This window comes from Cryptomeria japonica, chromosome 9 (assembly GCF_030272615.1).
Source record: "Cryptomeria japonica chromosome 9, Sugi_1.0, whole genome shotgun sequence".
Lineage (NCBI taxonomy): Eukaryota > Viridiplantae > Streptophyta > Pinopsida > Cupressales > Cupressaceae > Cryptomeria > Cryptomeria japonica.
The window spans coordinates 663,784,517-663,798,256 of NC_081413.1; the positions used below are offsets into that span (position 1 = coordinate 663,784,517).

At 35.3% G+C, this 13,740-nt stretch overlaps 1 protein-coding gene across 1 annotated transcript; it reads left to right on the top strand.

The window, feature by feature from the left end:
• Positions 1–307: 307 nt before the first annotated feature.
• LOC131858593 (L-type lectin-domain containing receptor kinase S.4-like) lies at positions 308–11,798 on the top strand. Its single transcript, XM_059211882.1, has 7 exons — positions 308–500; positions 663–802; positions 10,612–10,688; positions 10,815–10,962; positions 11,081–11,145; positions 11,396–11,471; positions 11,694–11,798. The coding sequence occupies exons 1-7, from the start codon at positions 308–310 to the stop codon at positions 11,796–11,798; spliced, it is 804 nt and encodes a 267-aa protein (XP_059067865.1).
• Positions 11,799–13,740: the final 1,942 nt, after the last annotated feature.

Below are 13,740 nucleotides of genomic sequence, written 5' to 3' on the forward strand. Positions count from 1 at the left end.
GCTTTGTCGCCAAGCCACATGGAATAAATTTCGATCATCTTCCCATCGCGGTATAGCGACAACTATTGGATCTTTTTGCTCGACTGTCAGATCTACTCAACTTGCTCACCCGATAGCCGATCACAAGAAGAGGGTTGCATTGGGATAGGTTACTCCGATCAGTCTAAAACACAAGTCAAGTTAATTCGAGGCACATTTCCAACAATATGTACCTTTCAGAACTAATGAACAAACATTGTTACATGGTCATAAAACATGGTCTGCAACATTCAATGCAAACAAAGAACAAATTACAAATATTGAAAAAATGTTTACTGCACAAGTTGATTATAGATGGGGTGACATTGACCAGGTTGCCACACAACATAACAATGATACCTATCCAATAATAGACCTTGAAAATGAAATTGAACAAGACAAGGAGCAAAATGAAATAGAGAAATATGATATCATAATTGATCTAAAGCATGTGAAGAATGCAAAATCCATACATGCTACTTGTAACTCATTGTTCTCAGAAATAGCCCATCCATTTTTGCTTAGTAACCATGAATATTTCAAACTACGAAGACAATTGAGAAAAGAATAAGATTCAATACTGAAAGATGTACTAATCACAAAAAGACTTGCACCTCAAAATCCATTATACTTGTTCTTGACAGGTGGAGCTGGCACAGGCAAAACTTTTACAGCTAAAGTGCTTTTTGAAGCAATGATTCAATTCTATGATAAGCAACTAGATAGTGACCCGCTCAAGATGAAAGGCATAATTGTAGCTTCCACAGGAAAAGCTGCATTTAATGTAGGTGGCATTACTGCACATTCCATCTTCCATCTACCATGCAACTCTTCAAAATTGCTACCTTTGGACTCAAACACACTCGATAGCCTAAGCAAAAAACTTGAGCAACTACAAATTCTACTTATTGACGAGGCTTCACTAGTTGGCTCTAGAATGATGTGCAACATTGACAAAAGACTCCATCAAATCAAACACACACCAACAAAACCCTTTGGCAATATTGATATCATATTTTGTGGTGACTTGTACCAAGCACAACCCGTATGTGATGCTTGGATATTTGAAGAACCAACAATAAATAATGAGAAAATGCCATACACTTTCTAGCTTGATAATGTCACATGCTTCGAATTTCACACTGTAGTCAGACAAACAAGTGAACATTTCATTTCCATATTGAACCGTGCCAGGACTTGTCATCAGACTGATCAAGACATCTCCCACTTGAATACAACATGTTACAAGACTCCTCCCAATGATCCAAGATTTTTATACTTGTTTCAAAGAAACTCAATAGTTGATGAGCACAACAAGAAAATGTTAAACTACTTGCCCACAAAGCTTTATGTATTGGAGGCCATGGATTAAAAAGACACTCCCATTGACAATACCGACTTCCAACATGATAAATCATCACTACCTAGCACAATCTTTGTAAAGCCAAGAATTTTGGTTGAACGAATTGCTGGCAACCTCGATACACAAGATGGACTAGTCAATGGTGCTGATGGCATTTTCTAATTGCACACAACTGAGCAACAAGATATTGTTTGGATTCAATTCAATGACGTTGTAATTGGGAAATTGCGTCGCCAAAGAATGCAAAGTCTATACAAAAATTGTATTTTGCCTTCCTGGGCACCAATAATGAGAATTGCTAGAAGAGTCAAAACAGGTACAAAAATAGTCACTCGAACACAATTCCCTTTCCAATTAGGATGTGCACGAACAATCCACATAGCACAGGGCTTGACAATGGACGCACTTGCTTTTGACCCTTCTAAAGTCTATCAGCATGGTCTTGTCTACACTGCTTTGTCACGTGTAAGAAACATAGAATCATTGTACCTAATGCACCAATTGCAACACTCAAATTTCAAAGTATGTCAAAAAGTGGACAACGAAATGCAACGTCTTCGAACTTCAGCACAATGGAAACTCCAATACAACCTTTCTTCCGTATCGTCAAACCAGTTCATTATATGCTCTTTGAATACACATAGCTTTGAATTGCATGCACAAGAAATATCCCATGACTATGATCTACTTGAAGCAACTGTGCTTTGCTTCCAAGAAACAAAAGATAGGATTCTTGAACATCTTAAATTGCTCAATGCAAAATTCAGATGCTATCCTTCGCTAGCTATTCATGACCTACTAACATGTTGCACGAAAACAACCACATTGCAAAAAACTGAAACTTCTGCAACAAAGCATCTAGAATCAATAACAGTTGACCTTTTGCACCTTGGTTTTCCTCTACGCATCACAAATTTGTATTTAACACCAACTGCACCCATTGCTGATCTATTCAACCTAGTACAGATCAACATCAACACACTGCCACCCAATTCCAAACTAATTATTGCTGGAGACTTCAACATTAACATGCTACATTCCACAAAGACACAAACAACACTCCTCGAATTTATGCAACATCATAGACTGTCATTGGTTATTGACAAGCCATCAACACACGCAGATAGTTTGTTGGATCATTTTTGGATACACAATATCGATATTGCTCTTGTAAACTTCATTGTACTAGATAGATACTGGACAAACCACTTTGCAATATCACTACAACTCCAGTTATAGTCACCACAATTGCAATTTAGGTAACTCCATTTACTGGGCAATGCATTTGCATAAAGTTGATTCAATCTACACTTAGTTTTGAAAAAATATATATAGTTGCAGTTGATTTTGGTTTGCAATGTAGGTACCTCCATTTACTGGGCAATTTTTTTTCATAAAGTTAATTGATTTAATCTACACTTAGTTTTGAAAAAATATATATAGTTGCAATTTATTCTGGTCTAGTTTTTGGCATAGAATTAAGTTCATATGACATTTATTTATCCATTTAAAAATGAATAAAAATACAAGAATTAGAATAAATTTATTTTACTAGTTATTGTTATTGTCTAACCTGATTGTTGTTTTGCATAATAATCTTGAGGTGCTCCAAAAGTATTCCCATTGCTAGTGCACCATGACTCAATTCCATTAAATATTGATATTGCTAAGAAATTTACTCTTTCAATGATTGTAGAGCTCATGTACAAGTCTTCAAACACATACAAATCAGGCTACTATGCTACAGTTATTTACCTAGAACTCATTCACACTACAATAATCAACAGTGCATTGTATGCCTACACCACAAGAGTTAACAGTTTATTGTACGAAATATTTTCCATGTTATCTAAATTTCCCACCTTTTCCCTTTTCTTCTTTACATCTGGCAATAATTCTGTCAATTTTACACTTATCTAAGTCATGCTCCATTCTCAATTTATGATTAAATTGTTTATCTGATACAATTTAAATCTTGTTGCATTGCCATTAAATATTATCTAAATCTTGTTGCATTGTCATGGTTCTTTAAACTACCAGTATGTATGCTTGACGCTTCTGCTAACTCTACAATGTGCTTTGCAACAACATTAGGCCCTAGGGAAGATATAATCCATGTCCTTAATGTCCTAGCATTAACATGGTTTCGGTTGTTAACTTGAACCACATTTGCTAAAAATTGTAACTGATGGCCTTTTGCCTTCTCTGCTCTAAAATTCTCTCCATACACTAACTTGACAGACTTCAACTTCTTTGTTAGCAATGGCATCTTGCAAAACATGACTATCACTCTGTTTTGGGGATTCTACATTTATTTTAGTATCTTGTTTTTCTAGACATTTTAAGGTATAGGAAGAGAACAGTTCACATGGGGAATAGTCCCATTGTTCAACTGAACCTCCTCAAATTTCAATTGCAACCTTCCATGTGTTCACAATAAATTTTGAATAGCCCAGATTTGTTAATTCTCTGTAAACTCTAGTTCCTCGCAAACATCATCTAATTGAAAAAACAACCTTCTTTAAATCTATTTTATTTTGTTGAGGCTTTCATCCAAAGAGGGTATTTTACTGTTACGCCATATGAGTGGTCAAAGAAACAACCATATCCCATGCTATAGACATAAGAATATACCAGATCTGCCTAATTTTGACTAGACACAGTTTGAGACAGCAGAGGAAAGCCATAATATCAAGCTTGTCTACTTGAAATATTGAGCTAGTGCTCGCCTTTTAAATTCCTTCAAAAACTACCATTTATCTATCATCAGTAGTAACTTATACTTAACTGCCATCTTAATTGTCTTAAAGGATTTCATAATATCCTTCTATAATATATTACTAACACATAGAAGAGATTTTCTGTTTGTCATTGTCATCTTTAAGACTTTTTTTTTTTGGCTTTACTAGGGCTGTCACCATGTCACTGTTAATTTTGTAACGTCGGTCGTACAATTTCATGCTTCCGATATATATATATATATATATATTTATTTATTTATTTATTTGATTACATATACTAATATGTTAACGTTAACTAATGATAAATAAAACCAAAGTTAACTTATCGTGTTTGACCAATGGTTACACCGTTCATGGTATCGGGTAGTAAAGCGATTCTCAAAACAAGTTGCACTCCATCCGATTGGGTAAGTAAACAGTGACTAGTTTATATATTGTGGTGAGAGGTACGTAGTGAAGAGATGTTTCTTCCCACATGGGAAGACATATCTCTTCACTACGTAACCCCTCATCCACTTATATAACATGCTTACATTGAGGAGGATGTACACACCGAAATTGACAAGTGTGGTGCATCTTTAAAACACGCTATAGCAGATAAAATATAACTTTCAGATCCATCTCTTCTATTTTGATCACAAAATTTTGAAAGAACTTAACATGGTATCAGAGCGAAGTTAAGGAAGATCATATTAAAATTCTGTAACGACCTCATAAATTTTCGCCAGGCTCTTACTAAGATCACATTCCCATAATCCTAATGGCAACCAGAGTTAGGTTTGAAGATAGATTAGATGGAGCATCAAATTTTCTATTTTGGAAATTCAAGATCATGCTTGTTTTGAAAGAAAATAAAATTGACTCCCATGTCAAAAGTGAAATTCCTGAACCCTCTGATGATACAGAGAAAATTCAGTGGAGCAAGGACAGTGAGAAGGCCCTTAAGATAATTGTGGATTCAGTAAGAGACCACATTGTACCAGTTATTTCTAAATATGAGACGACCTTTCAGATGTTCAAAGCACTAGCTGACATTTATGAAATCAACAACACTAGCAGGGCTCTCACCCTAAAGAATCAACTACACCATATAAAGATGAACAAAAGAGAAACAATTACATCCTATTTCTTGAGGATCATTGAGCTTAGGGATCAACTATCCACTATTGGACATCTAGTAGACAACAAAGAACTTGTTATGATGGCCCTAAATAGACTTCCTACCTCATGGGGATCATTCATTCCAGGAATCAGTGCTCGTTCTAAATTTCCTAAGTTTGATAGATTGAAAACCGATTGCATTCAAGAGGAATCTCGGCTTGTCACAAGAAGAATAAAACAAAACAATGGTAATGAAGACATTCAAGTTCTAAACTCTAATTCCCACAAGAAAGGAAAGAAGAAGAACTTTAAGAGAAAGAGGGACAACAACAAAAATGGGAAGAGGTCTTCAAAGAAGAAGAGAGACATTTCTGAAGTACAATGTTTCAGATGTGACCAATATGAGCACTATGCAATGAAGTGTCCATATAGGATTGAACAACAAGCTTCAATGGCAGAAATTAAGAAAGGGAGTAATTCCGAGAAGCTAGTCTTCTACTCAGCCCTCTCTAGTCAAGTCACCTCTAGTTTCAACACATGGGTGATTGACAACAGAGCATCTCGACACATCACTGGATTTCGTGAGCACCTAGATACACTTGTGGAAAGTTCAAATGAAGAAGTGACAATTGGTGATGACTCAAAATTTCCAGTTATGGGAATAGGAACCTGCAATATCAACCTAAAGTCAGGCATATCCCTACAACTGACTGGAGTTCTATTTGTACCTGGTATAAAGAGAAACCTTGTCTCGGTTTCTGAACTTGAAGATAAGGGTTACATATTAACCTTTATGGAAGGAAAGGTACTTGCTTGGCCAAAGAACTCCACCATCAGGAAAGCCCACACCATTGGAGTAAGACAAGGGAGCCTCTACAGACTTTGCACCACTCCACCTCTAGCCTTGATTCATGAGACTCCAAATTCGAATGAACTTTGGCATAGAAGATTAGGGGACCTTCATTTCCATGCCCTACCTAAGATACGGAAGATGGTGATCGGCTTACCCAAGCTAAGTCAAAAATCTGAAGGAGTGTGCAAAGGGTGTGCCTTGGGAAAGAATACTAAAGGGTCTTTTAATTCAAGCAACAGTAAATCCAAAAATATATTAGAATTAGTTCATTCTGAATTATGTGGACCCATGTCTGTACCCTCATTAAGGGGATTTTTATATTATGTAATATTTGTAGATGGTTATTCTAGGAAGACCTAGATATATTTTCTGAGGTACAAAGAGTCTGAAGAAATCCTTTCTAAATTTAAGGAATTCAAAGCTCTTGCAGAAAATATGACAGGTAAGAAAATCATAACCTTAAGAATAGACAATGGGGGGAATACACTTCTGATATGTTTAAAGATTATTGTATAAATGCTGGGATTAAGAGGGAGTTAACTATACCTTATAACCCACAACAAAATGGGGTAGCTAAAAGAAAGAATAGGACTATAGTAGAAGCTGCTAGGGCTATGTTGTTTGACCAAAATATAGAAACCTCATTTTGGGCTGAAGCATCTAGGACAACTGTGTACATTCAAAATAGATGTCCTCATTCTCTTCTTGACAATAAAACCCCTGAAGAAGCCTTTACTGGCAACAAACTTGACATAAGTCATTTCCGGATCTTTGGGTGTCCAGTCTATATTCATGTCCCCAAAGAAAAGAGGTCAAAGTTAGAACCTTCTAGAAAGAAAGGAGTATTTGTTGGGTACAGTGAAACCTCTAAAGCCTAAAAAATATACATACCTAGTCAAAGACAAGTTGAACTAAGCAGAGATGTCATCTTTGAGGAAGACATATCATTCGGGAGGTCCAAAAGCTCTAATGAATTAGAACACCAAGATCCTCCTACAAGCTTGGATGAAGATTCCACCCCTGAGATTTAGAGGGAGACCCCTGAAGATGTTGAGCATGAAGTTCAAGGCTTACCTTTAGAAGAAAATTATCCCGAAACTAGGAAGAGACCACTTTGGGCTAAAAAGATGCTTCAAGAAGCTGAAAATTATGCTGCTCCAAAGGGGACCTTCAAAGAAAGTAAGAGACCTAACCTATTTTCCAGTTATATTGCCTTGATGAGTGAGATCATTGATGAAGAACCTTCCTGTGTTGGAGATGCGCTCAAGCATCAAGTTTGGAAAGATGCTATGTCAGAAGAGTATCAGTCGATTCTGAAAAATGATGTCTGGGATATTGTGCCTAGGCATAGAGGCAAATCTATGGTATCTTCTAAATGACTCTTCAAAATCAAGCATGCAGCAGATGGTAGCATTGCGAAGCACAAAGCAAGGTTTGTTACCAGAGGTTTCTCATAGAAAGAAGGTATTGATTATGAATAGACATTTGCTCCTGTTGCCAGATACACTTCTGTCCAAGCAGTTTTGGCTATTGCAGCATCTAAAGGATGGAAAGTCCATCAAATGGATGTCAAGACTACTTTTCTGAATGATAAGATTGAAGAAGAAGTTTATTTGGAGCAACCTGAAGGTTTTGTGATTCATAAGGCTGAATCACATGTCTGCAGATTAAAGAAAGCTCTTTATGGACTGAAACAGGCCCCCAGAGCATGGTATGAAAGAATTGATCACTATCTCTTGGAATTAGGATTTTTCAAGAATGAAGTAGATCCAAATCTCTACTACAAGGTAATCAATGGAAAATTATTAATTCTAATTCTTTATGTTGATGATCCACTAATCACAGGAGAGGATAATTGTATTTTTCGATGTAAGAAAGAATTAGCCTCTGAGTTTGATATGAAAGATTTAGGAATTCTTTACTACTTCCTTGGATTGGAAGTTTGGCAACAGACAAATGGTATAATCCTTAATCAAGGAAAATATACCATTGATATACTCTAAGAGATTTAGAATGTTGGATTGTAGATCCATGACCACACCTATGGAGACAAATCTGCACAAGCTAAAGGAAATAACTGCAGAATCAGAGTTTGCAGATCCTACACTCTATAGACAAATTATTGGATCTCTGATGTATTTGATAAACATAAGACCTGATATATGTTATGCTGTAAATGCACTAAGTCAGTTCATGTGTGAACCAGGGGAAATACATCTTGTTGCTGCAAAGCATATTCTAAGATATCTTCGAGTAACTATTGGTTTTGGTTTGAAATATAAACATGTAGAACTTGACCTACATGGATTCATTGATTCTGATTGGGCTGGAAGCATAGTTGACAGGAAAAGCACATCAGGATGTTGCTTCAGTTTAGGATCAGGAATGATCTCATGGATATGTAGAAAATAATTTTCAATTGCTCAGATTTCTACAGAAGCTAAATACATTACAACCTCCATGGGAGCAAGAGAAGCTATATGGCTCTGGAAATTGCTTGTAGGACTGTTTGGTCAGCTCTTAAATCATACTGTCATCTACTATGACAATCAGAGTTGCATCAAGCTTTCAATGAATCTAATATTTCATGATAGGTCCAAACACATTGAGATTGCTTATCACTATGTTCGAGATATGGTGAAAAGGAATGTGATCCGACTGAATTATATTAGTACAGGTGATCAGATTGTAGACATTCTTACCAAGCCTCTCTCCAGGATCAAGATTGAACACTTTAGAGATAAACTTGGTATGGTTGAAAATGTTATTTAATTTTGAGATAGAGTCTCATTTATTCTGATATACTAATATATTTAAAGATGTTTAGTGTGTAAACTCTTTTATTTGTCATGTGTGTGACTCCATGACTGCATGGGCCTTCTATGAACATTATTGAAGGGTGATGACTTTTCAATAATGAACACTTGTTTCAAATTGATATTGTAAGGTGACGATTTTACAATTATCAATTTAACTATCTTGATGGATATCACGTGACTTGATATTTGTGGACATGTCATGATAGTATATATATCTCTGAGACATTATGATAGATATCTGTTGGTTGATATCATTAAATAAACCATAATTATGATAGAGATCTTCATGGTGAATATTATGAACATAATATTCGTGGACATGCCATGAAATCATTATCAGTATGGTAGGCATCATGTGACTTGATGCCAGTGCACATACCTTACTTGATAACTATGAGTTATGGTGAGTATCATGAGACTTGATATTCATTGTTGAACCATGTCTCTGAATATCACTATGGTGTGATATCTCCTCTCTTCATAATCAATGGATGGATTGTGATGTTTTCTCTAACATGAAATGTGTCCTCCCTAGATAAGAGGGAGTGTTAATTTTGTAACGTTGGTCGTACTATTTCATGCTTCCGATATATATATATATATATATTAATTTGATTACATATACTAATATGTTAACGTTAACTAATGATAAATAAAACCAAAGTTAACTTATCGTGTTTGACCAATGGTTACACTGTTCATGGTATCGGGTGGTAAAGCGATTCTCAAACAAGTTGCACTCCTTCCGATCGGGTAAGTAAACGGTGACTAGTTTATATGCTGTGGTGAGAGGTACGTAGGGAAGAGATGTTTCTTCCCACATGGGAAGCCATATCTCTTCACTACGTAACCCCTCATCCACTTATATAACATGCTTACATTGAGGAGGATGTACACACCGAAATTGACAAGTGTGGTGCATCTTTAAAACACGCTATAGCAGATAAAATACAACTTTCAGATCCATCTCTTCTATTTTGATCACATAATTTTGAAAGAACTTAATAGTGACCACTCCATTACAAACCTCTCATCAAAACTATCTTGATTTGCTGACCTTGACTATCCTTGTTAATATTGACTTTTAGTTATGTTGTTCTTATTGTCTATCTTCTTGTAGACTTACTATATGACATAAGGTTCTAAATTTATGCTGGTTTCTAGGCTATCCCAAGATTATTCATCGTGGGATCAAATCATCCAATATTCTTGTAGATTTGAACTTTGAAGCTAAGGTAGGCTACTGAGCAACAAACTCTATTTTATAACCTTAAATATGCAATCCAATCGGTCTTGATGGTTTTTGGCTTCAGGTTGCAGATTTTGGACTGGCAAAGCTTGCTTTTGATGGCTTTACTCACATTTCCACAATCCCCTTTCTTCTTACAAATCACAGGGAAAAAACAGCCGACAATGATGGATTGGCAACATAGGATGAAGATTGCAATAGGAGAAGCCTGTGGACTTGCTTATCTACATGAAGATTGTTAGTTATGTTGTTCTTATTGTCTATCTTCTTGTAGACTTACTGTATGGCATAAGGTTCTAAATTTGTGTTGGTTTCCAGGCTATCTCAAGATTATTCATCGTGGCATCAAATCATCCAATATTCTTCTAGATTTGAACCTTGAACCTAAGGTAGGCTACTGAGCAACAAACTCTATTTTATAACCTTAAATATGCAATCCAACTGGTCTTGATGTTTTTTGGCTTAAGATTGCAAATTTTGGACTTGCAAAGCTTTCTTCTGATGGCTTTACTAATGTCTCTACAATGCTTATTGGAACTTTTGGGTACAAACATTTCAACTGCATAGTCAATTGTGCTTCCCACTTTCTCTCCTACCCTTCATTTCATCTGAATCTATTTGATACCTTTTTTATTTTTAATTCAAGGAGACTTATCATTTGTATGGGTAGGTATTTGGCTCTTGAATATGCTTCAAGTCGTAAATTGACAGACAAATCAGATGTTTTTTCTTTAGGTGGCATGCTCCTTGAGTTGATTACTGGGCTTAGGGTAGTAGATTCACCTGCATCATTTACTAAAGGAAGTCTAGTAGATTGGGTTAGTACCATAGCCATGATTATAATGTATAATGTGATACTATTACTGACAAAAATCTTATTCCAATTTATCAAATATCCATGGTTTAAAACTGATATGAGGATTTATCATTGTGTAGGCTCAACCCACCCTTACTCGAGCACTTGAAGATGACAATGTTGATGAACTTGTTGATCGCCAATTGTAGAACTAAAATTCAAATAAGATGATGCAACTAGTTGCATGTGCAGCCTCTTCTGTAAAATATTATGCAAGAAGATACCCTCGTATGGCACAGGTATCTTGTCTACTTTTAACTAAAAAGGAAGACGCTTGACATGGTATAATGATTCATAACTATTCATTTTGGACAATGTAGTCCTTGGTTGAAGTGTTGATGTCATGTTTGATGTTTTTCTATGCATATGCTCATAATGTTATAAAATTATTGCAGATTTGATCTACATTGGTGGCTATTATTGCATTCTTGCCAACAAAACATAAGGGAGCTATTGGGTCACTTGATTACAGTAAGGAAGAAAGGAGTGCTCTTTCCATTAGGTGCCGGGTTCATCCATCAAAGTTTGGGAACTTAGACTGACATAAACTAATGAAGTTTGTTTTAATGCAGTTTTTGAATTTTAGGTTATGTTGTAACACTTTTTGGGAATTCATGTTAATGATTTTGCTTATATTGTAACACACCTTCCAATTCTTTAGTCTAATGGCTTAACTATTTTCATTCATTATAGATTCATGAATATATGTTGAAGAAGGCGACTCTTGCACCTGAACTTAGTCCTATGACTGACAACCAAGATGCCTCACAACCTGTAACAGCTGAGGTTGAAGACTAGGCAAATGCAATTACCATGGCATCTATAGAATATTTGCAAGGAGAAGAGATGATTGGGGATGTACATGAATTACATTTGAATCTTGATATAACTCCTCCAATAGCGAGAACTAGTGCAGAGTTGAGACCACACACAAAGCCAACAGTTAGATCAGCTACAAAACTAGGAGTTCCAAATGCAGATGTAGCAAACATGGATCATGAAATGAGGAACAACCTAATAATTAATAGACAACATACATATCCTGATGATAGAGGTCTAACGTTATTAACATTTGGCTTTTCTGTGTCTATATAATGACTTTTAAAAATGAGGGATTTAATTTCAATAGAAATGCTTCAGTAGAACTATTTATATCACTGAATTGATTTACTTCTAACAATTCAGTAACGTGTCAAAATCTTGGCATGGTCTAAATATTGAGCAAACATTCAAAGAAAGACTCTGAGAAAGAAATAAAACAAAACAAAAGATGATCCAATAAGTACAAATATATTAAAAAAACTCTAGGTGAAACCATGACAAGCAACTCACCTCAATCCCTCTACAATCTCCTTTGGTGTGTTCTAAACTCTCTGACTGGTAGCATCAAGAAATATTTTTGAAGCCATCTGTCCTTGCGTGGATGCATGCATGTATGGAAAATATGGAAGGATAAGAAAGACACATTTTTCTATCTTTTTTGTTTACTAGGGTTTCCATTTAATGGAAACGAAAACAAAAACTGTGAATCTCTTACGACTGATTCTACATTGTAGATTTTAGGTTCTCTGTTTTTTTTTGAATTTTTTGAGAGGGGGACAAAATGTAGGAGGGCATAATTTACATAATGATAGGTTTTCCTTAAGGTTTTGCTGAGTAATGTCGGTTGCATTATCCAGAGGTTACTACACTCAGACTAATTTACCGAACAAGATTTCTTTGTGTGATCATGGATGGAATTTTTGAAAGAAACTTCAGATCAGAAAATATATAGATATGTCAATGGCTATATATCAAAATCTAAAGATCATATTTCTCTTTCCTCGACCTTAAAACATGTTCTTGAATATAGAGAATGTCATAATAACAACTTAGGTGAAATTACATAGGTATAAACTAGGTGAAGTGAGTATGTCTAGCAAAGATTGCAAAATGTGGAAACATAGCCATGGCACGTGGATTGTTTAATATGCAAAACCAAAGGCTAGGCACGTGGACTGTTCAAGATGCAAAATGTGGAACCAAAGGCTAGGCATGTGTAGACTGTTTTTTTCAAAAAAATTAAAACAATTGAAAACCCCTAGCAAAAATACCAAGGGCCAATCACGAAAAAGTAGAAATCAAGAAATAAATTAGACCATAGGTTAAAAACACTAGCACTTTTTCCCAAGTAGAAACTAACTGCAGAATAGCTATAGGAAAACATAAGTCTCCGCCTAAAGGCAGGGACTAACAAACTAAGTCTTAGCCTAAATATTTTAATGAAATATGATTTTTAAATCTTCATAAATCTAGATACAAATGTGGTCATTTGTAAGTCGCTTGTAATTGGATATTCTGCTGTTGTTCTAATTTATTGTTTATCAGTTTATCTTCATGAAATTGGCTAAACTAAAATAGGAATGTTTGTAGTGTTCATCATACTCTCATATAGGCTTTTTAACATAATGAACATATAGAAACCCAAAAAATACAAATGAGTAGAATAGAATTCATATAAGTCTGTCTAAGAATTAGAGGTATTACTCTGGCTATAACATACATTAATATAATAATAGTGTGCACTTGTCCTTGAAAGGGCAGATTAAGTTTTTTAAATTACGATATTAACAATAATCACTTGATCTCGATGTATAGGTATTTGATAGACCTTTAGATTGTACAACATTAGCTTTTGTGCGTGTTAATTTGTCTTAAATTGAACTACTATACCCACAATCTTGAAAATTTAGGAGTTCTT

Bases quoted from the DNA above. Each gene is read 5' to 3' on its own strand.
- LOC131858593 (XM_059211882.1), top strand. From the start codon at position 308: ATGTTTACTGCACAAGTTGATTATAGATGGGGTGACATTGACCAGGTT. The intron at 10,963-11,080 runs GTTAGTACCATA...ATCATTGTGTAG, and splicing joins AAGGAAGTCTAGTAGATTGG to GCTCAACCCACCCTTACTCG. The intron at 11,146-11,395 runs GTAGAACTAAAA...AAATTATTGCAG, and splicing joins GAACTTGTTGATCGCCAATT to ATTTGATCTACATTGGTGGC.